Source organism: Phragmites australis, chromosome 14 (assembly GCF_958298935.1).
Source record: "Phragmites australis chromosome 14, lpPhrAust1.1, whole genome shotgun sequence".
In the NCBI taxonomy this organism is placed as follows: domain Eukaryota; kingdom Viridiplantae; phylum Streptophyta; class Magnoliopsida; order Poales; family Poaceae; genus Phragmites; species Phragmites australis.
In genome coordinates, this window is record NC_084934.1 from 16,380,511 (window position 1) to 16,389,355 (window position 8,845).

At 42.2% G+C, this 8,845-nt stretch overlaps 2 protein-coding genes across 2 annotated transcripts; one reads left to right on the forward strand and one right to left on the reverse strand.

The window, feature by feature from the left end:
• The first annotated feature begins 719 nt into the window (after positions 1 to 719).
• Positions 720 to 4,858, forward strand: LOC133890747 (uncharacterized). Its single transcript, XM_062331269.1, has 4 exons — positions 720 to 1,210; positions 3,020 to 3,256; positions 3,366 to 3,583; positions 4,381 to 4,858. The coding sequence occupies exons 1-4, from the start codon at positions 977 to 979 to the stop codon at positions 4,553 to 4,555; spliced, it is 864 nt and encodes a 287-aa protein (XP_062187253.1). The 5' UTR covers positions 720 to 976; the 3' UTR covers positions 4,556 to 4,858.
• Positions 4,859 to 5,872: 1,014 nt separating this feature from the next.
• Positions 5,873 to 8,432, reverse strand: LOC133891095 (GRF-interacting factor 10-like). The gene is made up of 3 exons (XM_062331790.1): positions 8,009 to 8,432; positions 6,989 to 7,213; positions 5,873 to 6,635 (listed from the first exon to the last, which is right to left on the reverse strand). The coding sequence occupies exons 1-3, from the start codon at positions 8,259 to 8,261 to the stop codon at positions 6,319 to 6,321; spliced, it is 795 nt and encodes a 264-aa protein (XP_062187774.1). The 5' UTR covers positions 8,262 to 8,432; the 3' UTR covers positions 5,873 to 6,318.
• Positions 8,433 to 8,845: the final 413 nt, after the last annotated feature.

Genomic DNA, 8,845 nt, shown 5'->3' on the forward strand with positions numbered 1-8,845 from the left:
AACGAACAGAGCCTATGACTGACGCTGCACCATCGCCAAAGATTAAACCATTTCGTAAATGCCAGGGTCTCCATGACGGGAGCAGGATTTGATCCCTGCTGTTTTCATGCACTGAATCGAGAAGTACTAGAAGCCACCAAACATCACACAATAATTTGGCCGTACAGACCCAAAGTAATGTCTAAACCCAATAATTTAACAAATCAAAGATAAAGGATTCCAGAATAAGAATTTTGGTGCTTTGTATTAATTATTTGTCGATACTGTTTGTGTTTTGAATGAACAAATATTTTTTGTGTGACGATATGTTTCTATTTTACTATACCATATATAAAAGCAATATGAAACATCATGGTAGAAAGTTGTTGCTGCGAATAAAGAATCGGGATGGACGAACTTATAACCCCAAACCACAAACATCAACAATCTTTGTGCATGTGACAGTTCTAAGAATGGAGTTCTAACAAACAATATGTCATGAAAGTTAGCCCACCAAATTACAACACAGGATCAGCATATAATATACTACTGAAACAAAAACAATTGCTTACATAACTACAACTCCTTGCAGAGAACATATGCTGTGATTGCTACTTATTACTACTAACAGAGAAAATAAAATATACAAATACAAGAACCAAAGGGCAAAGACGTCATTCCACAATTATCCCCAATTTCCCATCCGAAAAATCTCTCCATTACAATGCTCACAAATTCCAATTCCTTCCTCCTCCTCCACCTAGCCCCCCCCCCCTCTGTCCGAGTCCGCTCCAATGCCGTTGCCTCTCTCCTCCCCTTCCTCGTAAACGCCTCCGGCCTCCCGGACCCAAACCCTAGCAGCGCTCTCCGATCACGCCGAGCTCGCCGGAATCCACCCAATCCGAGCCGAATTTGCTCGGGTTCCGGTCGATCCGGCGGCTTCTCGGCTGAAAAATTTGGGGCCGTGTCCCTGCGCATGCTCGCTTGATCGCGTTCGATGGGGTCACCGGGGGCCGCCAATGGCGGGCGCGGCGAGTACGTGAGGATCCTGGAGGAGGTGGAGGTGGCCAAGGGGGAGGCCGCTACGGCGGCCATGAAGGTTGCGGAGTGCCCGAGGCACCTGCGGTGGCGCGCGATCCGGTGGTGGACCAAGGTCGCCGTGCTCGGGATCTTCCTCGCCGGCGCCGGCGCGGCAGCCGTCATCTTCCTGGGGCCGCTCGTTATTAAGAAGGTGCGCCGTTCTCTCCCGTCTCTCCCCTCCGCCGCCTCCTCCAAGGGGATTGCTTGCATCGCGGATGACGCAGAACTTCGTCTCGAACGCGAGATCTTTCTTCTCTGTTCTGTTTTGGTCATGTTATTTTCCGTCGAATGGTCCTTTGTGAAGCAATTGGTGTAGGAATGTTTGAATATTTGTTGATATTTTTGGTTTGTGATAGATTTTTTTCCTTGTTTTATTTGTATTGTTATCTTTTTTTGGTGGCTAATTCAAAAGGAATAAGAATAATAATAGCTGGAAGATGAGGTTGTTGAGGGTTTCAGGATCTCAAATCGTAGCATAATCTAGCGTATTAGTCGATTTCATCGAGAAATTGATTTTGGAGATAGCTGGTTGAGATGGAGATGTAGTTGTTGAATGAGTGGATTCAGTATTATTCCCACCTGGAATATTGGAGAGGGGAGAAATGCTTTGCCTGTGCCTTTCACTGGTATCTAGTGGACCAACATGTGGGGTCTGCACAATTGGTGCTTCAGTATATGTGCTTTCACTAAAAGGTGGGTGAGTAGGAATAATCTCACTGTTGAACTGGTTTTGATATTTTGGCTATCGAAATTCTGAACTGTTATTCTGTTAATCTTAAATGTGTCACAAAACATGTTACAGTTTTTCCATAACCTTTTAATTAAATTAACCCACTTGATCGATAAAAGTGTATCTACAACAAGGAACATCACATGGAAGCGACACCCAGAACAAGTGCAGCTTGTGTTGGCGTTTGGGCTCTGGACCCGTTTGGTGGTATTGCTTGAAAGCAAACTCTGTTGGCAAAGCTGTTCCGTGGGAGTAGTTGAATAGAAAACAGTTTCCCTTGTTTATTTCCATGCTCCTGTTATGTGCAAGTTCAGGAGGAATACAATAGAAGTATTTTTGCCATTATCTTTTCGGATGGGCAATGAGGTTGTTGTGGTTGGTGTTATAAGTTATATCAGGCTACCGGCTCGCTTATTTTATGATAGTGTGTTCAAGGATTCATCATTAAATGGAATGTTAATAGAATTCTTCAGGAGGGCAGGTTTGGAAGTGGCTATGTGGATTGGATGAGGTTGTAATTTTTAACGAGTAGATTAAAAACTGCACCAACTCATGGAAAAAAATGTTATGCTAATGAGCCATGGTTCTCAGTTAGAGCCAGTGATTGCCTGCTATTAGCCTTTATATTTTTAGGTATGGGCTCATCTTCCATTGGTGTTTGTGCTTGCACTACAACGTGAATTGATTGGAATGATCTGATAAGCTATTGGTTCTTGATACTTTTGCTATAAAAATAATCTGAATTGTTGTCAAATGCATGGACAAGATATGTTAACAACTCTATCCATAATTGTAATTTTACCCCTTCAAAAGGTTTACACTATCAGGTCAGATCATAACAATAGTTTATGTACAATAGCACATGCAAGGATCAGTTATAATTACAGAATGTGTTGGCTCTTGAATACTGCTTGTTTGTGTTACTTGAAAGTAAAATGTTGCGATATTTTTTTCCAAGGAAGCTTATGTACATAGGCACTATGCTAAATGTTGTTCTCTGACAATGTCCACTTTAACCAATCAGAGAGGTAGCAATATTATTGGGTTAAATTGAGTGAATATCCGGTTGCATCATCATATTATCTGCACCAATTTAGTGCCATGACCACCTTATCCTCTTGAATAGACTGGTTACTTGTTTTTCTGCAGTACCTTTTGATGCCTGATATCCCTGGAATTCTGTTCTTGGTTTCTTCTTGACCTTGTTCTCCATGTTGCTGTCATTGACAGGTGGTTGCACCTATTCTTTACTGGGTATCAACAACTTTCAGCAGACCAGCTATTGCTCTAATATGTTTTGGCACAATAGCCTTATTCCCAAGTGTATTGCTACCTTCTTCACCCTTCATGTGGATTGCGGGGATGACTTTTGGTTATGGTTATGGATTTTTGATAATCACAGCAGCTATGAGCATAGGCATGTCATTGCCATATTTTATGGGCTCTGCATTTCATTGTAGGATGCGTGTGAGTCTCTTAGCACCATCTTTTCTTGCAGAGGTTTTATCCAAATATAAATGGAAACTGCTTAGCAAATTACTTGTTTCTCAACATTTGATTGATAATTATTCTGCAGAGATGGTTGGAGAAGTGGCCAAAGAAAGCAGCTTTTGTTAGACTTGCTGGTGAAGGAGATTGGTCCCATCAATTTAGGGCAGTGGCTTTACTCAGGATTTCTCCATTTCCATATATAGTTTTTAACTATGCTTCTGTAGCTACAAATGTCAAATATTGTCCATATATAGCTGGTTCGATGGCTGGAACCATACATGAAACATTCCTTGCAATATACAGGTCTGTACACCTCTCACGGCCCTTGTTTCTTTTGATGCTGTGAATGGTGTCTTATTTCTGCCTTTGCATCGAGCATGCCTGGTAGACATTCTGGTGAACATGTGTGGCTATGTAACTTATAACATCAATATGCAACAATTTGGACGCAACTTGAGTATATGCATGTTATATAAGATTTACTTTTTTGTGATAGCATTTTTTTAGTCATCTATTGATTCTTATGGCGTTATCAGTTACAGTTCAGTGAGGCAGGATTTGTTTGGTTTGTCAGTTGGCTGCTTGTTCTATCACTGGAATGCCTTGTTTATGATGATGCAAGATAAATTAAGCATCACATATGAGTTGCTGCTAGATAAATTTCTTTGGGATTCTTCCACCTTGGTTAAAATACTGGAAATTTTGGTCTGCACCCAGCAAAATTACAACAAGACATCCTTCTGGCAGTGCAACCAACTACTTTTTAGTCTCTGAGGGTAGCCATCGTGTTCTGTAGACTTTCATACACTACAAGTAATCAGTTTCTAGCCTATGGCTAGCCATCTAGTTGTAGGTTTTCAGGAATTACAGCCCTGCATGAGCTTGTAGAGCTTAATTTTCCACCTCGATTCTGTTTTATTCCTGATCCTAAGCAGGAACTCTGTATTTGAAGCATCATGCGCCAAAACAATGTACCTGTGCCAATGACATTTAGCAGCTCCATAATTTATGTATCTATTTACTTGTGTTAACGATGCATGCCCCATGTTCATTATCCAGTCTCATACGGAGAAATTAACTTTGTCAATTTTTGAAAACAGTGGGAAACTTCTTCAAAGCTTGGCTGAAGCAACTAGCAAAGGGTCTTTCTTGTCGGTGGACCAGATCATCTGCAATGGAATTGGCTTTGCAGTTGCCGCAGTTTCCACCGCCGCAATCACTATTTACGCAAAGAAAGCGCTTCAAAAACTCCAAGCGGAGGATGAGCTATGTTGAGCGCAGCTGATCTGCGGTCCGGATCAGCTCGTGATGCTAGTTTTCTTTCAGGTGTACGCAGTTGCTACTAATCTGGTTTCTAGTGTCAACTACCTGACTACAATCATCTGAGAGGGGGTACTGCAGCAAATGTAAAGAGAATATAGAACCAGAAACACTTTTTTCTGTCTTCTTTTCTTTTTCGTGTTTTGTTCTGTAGAGAGAATGTCCGACTATCAACTTCATCAATGTATTGCTTTGCGCAGTGTAAATTCCTAAGGCAAACATTTCTTTTCCTTGAAAGTGGAACAAAATGTGCGTCAATGGATGAAGGTGAGACCAAAACTAGGAGCATCTACTACGTTATTTCTTCACTGTATAACTGCTGAAACCATGAACTATATCTGATGCCAGCGATCGAAGCATGCGATGCAGGTGTCTAAGTGTTTGAGCAACAAGTTCCGTTTAGAAGTCTATATATTTCTCTTTTTTATGTATTTAATTAACATTTAATTAAATTATAAAAATATCTATGTATAAAAATTATATAACTGGATTTATAATTAAAAATAATCACACTATATAAATTTTGTAGCTATAAATAATATATTTTATAAAAAAATTTCTGTTAAAATCTAACGACCGAAATTAAAAGAAATACACATGCTACTCTGAATGTATTAAAAGCTTTAATTACCCAGGCAAGGAGTTTCAAAGCCATGGGTGACCGATTCGGCCCTCTCCCTGCTTACAGACCGAAGCTGAGCTGTCTGATAACTTGTAGATTTCCTACCACAAAGCAAACGGGGCACTTTCCGGAAAAAATGGAGAAGAGATGAAGGCCAAAAGCACAAACTGTGGGTTTTTTTAATGTAATTTTATGATTACCTGCAGTTTAATTTGAATCCACACTCAAATTCAATGCTACATGAAAATTCATGCAAGGACATTTGGTTTTGAAATCAGGCGTCACTATCTCAATAAAAGTACCAGGTACAGAAACTGCTTCCATTGAAGACTACTAACTCCCAATAAAGTAGACGTTCAAGTTTCACTTTCATAATCAAATAGATAATAAGCTTGAATATCTCCAAATAAAAGGCACCGCACAAATCCCAAAGCAACATGTGCGGTACAGGCACCCAGTGAAAATGCTAATTGCCTTTTCAGGTAAGAAATATCTCACTGCCAGTCCACCCAACCAAACAAGCAAACTGATGAAACCCAAATTATTCTACCCACATTTGGGTTGGTCTCCAGACGTTCATTCACTCACAAAAGCATTCCAACTCTTTCACAATCCAAACGATTGTAATTACGAATAAAACCAACAGCATATTTGAATCTTAGACATCCAGGAGGTAACTGAATCTCCAAAAGGCATAAAATTATGAATCTTCTGCTTGTTATACAACTGACAAATGACACAATTGTGCAGGCCAATAAAGATGCACATCTAATAGTGCAGTATCTAGTCTCACTGATTCTTCCATCGGCTTCTTGGGCTCACAATGCGATATTGTTAGTCAGGGAGGATTTATCAGATCATGACGCATCGCCTACCTGAAGGCCAAAGGCACGACAAAGCTAAATCAAACTATACATCTAAAGTGAACATTTCAGTGACACAGCTAAAGGGAAGTTCTTGTGGCTTTCTTCCAGACACTTTGCTTGCTCAATGAGGTTATAGCTAGACGACACTACAGTCTTTCGAGGATTACAATAAGCGAATGCTAGTTGACAGCGCTGTTATGCTCTTTCTGCATCTACTAATGCTGCATCAATTATGTTGACTCCACAGCAGCTGGTGCAGTCACTGCAAGCTTCTTGCTACTTGAGCCCTTGTCATCAATCTTCTTGGCACCTTCGGTGGCCTTGCCAGGTGTAGATTTGGATCCTGATGCAGAATCAGGCTCATCATCCTCGACAACAAGCTGTACAGGACGCTTGCGACCACGATGCATATGGCGCTCACAGTATTTCTCATTTGGGATAGTATTTCTCCAACATCGCCACTTTTTACCATCTGTTCGCCGGCACCTCCCTGGTTCGGGCTCTGGATTCTTCCCAAAGTCCAAGCAGAGTGTTGCCAAGCCCATCACTGTTCAACCCAGTTATACAGATCTGTCAGAATGCCTAAAATAACTACATATACAAGAATCAACTTCTATGCATTTAACATGATGCTGCAAGCCTAATTTAACCAGACTCTTTCATCATCACTTAACAATACTATAGTACTATGAGCATCAAATCGCACTTCATCTAAACTTTGCTTTGCTAACAAATATGACTAACTTAAGACGATATTAATGGACTTATTTCTTGTACCAACCTATATATTGCAAACAACTAACAAGAATACGTTCTCAACAGTTGGTGAAGTCTAACAAAAATTCAATTGTATATTCACAAGAGGAACATACAGATGATGAGATAGGTTAGAAGGCATACATGTAGGGTACTTCTGGGCACCTTCAGAGGATGCACCAGTCACACTCTTCCATATAGGGAAGACGAGATGGGTAGGCACGGGTACACGGGCAGCCATGTACTGATACACCCGGGACTGCTGCTCCAGCTCCTGAAGTTGCATTGCAGTGAATGCAGCCCCAGCACCATCAGGGATCGTCGCCACGAGTGCTTTCATTTCTTCCTGAAGTGCTGCGGTCGCTGAGGCTGTAACCAAACAAACGAAACTTCTCAGAGGTGCTCAGCTAAGAACTAAGTTCAGGGCAAATAAATACGAGTCTTGAATCCGTAGATGCATGCACAAGTACTTAATTCAAACAATTAGCACAGCTAGATCTTCTAAATACAGACAAAACAAAGATTTGCATAACATCAATAAGCTTCAATTTCATGTTAACTGCACGGACAGTATGAAGGGATACTAGCATAACAACAAAACGGTAAAAGGAAGGCCTTCAGTTTCTTGCATGACTATAAGTCAACCGGACCTAATAAAGCAGTAAGAATAAAACAAACAAACCGCTTGTCTACAGCCTTCATCCTTTGAATAAGTATAAAAAAAAAGTTAGCAGATTTACACAACAGTAACTCTTCCTCTCAATCTGAGATGCCTTGCATGTCTTCTTAGCAACAGAACAAAACTATTCATAGTTTCATACCAGAACTGAACAAAACAAAAACCCCTGAAAATCCCCTGGTACCTAGCAACACAACGCGCTCCTAAATCTGCAGGCTGGAGCGAACAAACAACTGAAGCAGCATAGAGACAACAATCTCTGCCTTGCAAAGCGAAACAAAGCTGCTGCACAATTAATTGACAAGTACCAAGTAGTACAGGCTACCAACGGCAAGAACCCGAACCTGTCTTTTCAGTTTCTCCGGCAACTATTCCTAGGGAGCGGGGGAATCTCGAAGCTGACACACTAACCAACAACAGCTACGAGGACTCTCGCACGACACGGTTAGCCATGGACGGAGTTTCCACAAGAACAAGCGCCGTACCTTCCTCCGGATCCTCGACGGCAACCACCTCCGGATCCTCGACAAGGACCAGATCTCTGCACACGCCGTCATCCTTCTCCCCCGCTTCGCCGCCGCCGACCTTCCCCTCTCCATCCGCCTTCTCCCCCTCCTGTCCTTGGCCTGTCCCTTGCCCTCCGGCTTCCTCCCTCGCCGCCGCTGCCGCCTCTTGGGGGTTATCCCCTCCGCCTCCGCCGCCGCCCGACGGGTTCTTGGCCTCCCCCTCCGCCGCCATGGTCGCAAAACAGCGGCGCGAGAGGGGAAAAAAGGTATCTTTGGGCGCGGATCGGAGGGGAAAGGCCGGTGATACGGAGCTCTCGCTTTGACGGACGGGGGTGGGGAAGGAGGAGGGGCGTGCAGTCTGGTGGAAGAAAAAATAAGATGGGGCAGGGCAGTGGTGTTATCAGGTGCGGCGCACGGGGAAGCTTCAAACCCAAATTGTTACGCGCACCCAGGGGAGCGGTATATGTATGTATGGGCCACTGGATTTGGGCATTAATGGGGTACTTGGGTGCATGGTTTAATAAGACATGCTTTCTATTTCTGGAGGTGGTGTGAGGGTCAGTGTGTGAGTATTTTCTTTTTTTTTCTTTTCCTAGTGCAAGCATATTGCATTAGATTAATTATTTTTTAAAATAGATTAATTGGTTTGGTCCACATATGAGGATGAAGGTGGTATGAGTTTTTTCGGCCTTTTCTTGTTCTTTTTTTCAGTTTAGAAGAATCAAGTAGGATTATGTTGAGCAATTGTGCATGATTCCGACTAGTTATATTTCTGGAGGTGGTGTGAGGGTCAGTGTGTGTGTGTGAGCATCTTCT

What these genes read in the sequence shown, in the direction of transcription:
- LOC133891095 (XM_062331790.1), bottom strand. Translation starts at nt 8,261, where the DNA reads ATGGCGGCGGAGGGGGAGGCCAAGAACCCGTCGGGCGGCGGCGGAGGC. An exon ending in CGTCGAGGATCCGGAGGAAG is followed by an intron (nt 7,214 to 8,008) that starts GTACGGCGCTTG and finishes GTTTGGTTACAG; the next exon opens with CCTCAGCGACCGCAGCACTT. An exon ending in TGCCCAGAAGTACCCTACAT is followed by an intron (nt 6,636 to 6,988) that starts GTATGCCTTCTA and finishes TGGGTTGAACAG; the next exon opens with TGATGGGCTTGGCAACACTC.
- LOC133890747 (XM_062331269.1), top strand. Translation starts at nt 977, where the DNA reads ATGGGGTCACCGGGGGCCGCCAATGGCGGGCGCGGCGAGTACGTGAGG. An exon ending in GGCCGCTCGTTATTAAGAAG is followed by an intron (nt 1,211 to 3,019) that starts GTGCGCCGTTCT and finishes TGTCATTGACAG; the next exon opens with GTGGTTGCACCTATTCTTTA. An exon ending in ACATTCCTTGCAATATACAG is followed by an intron (nt 3,584 to 4,380) that starts GTCTGTACACCT and finishes TTTTGAAAACAG; the next exon opens with TGGGAAACTTCTTCAAAGCT.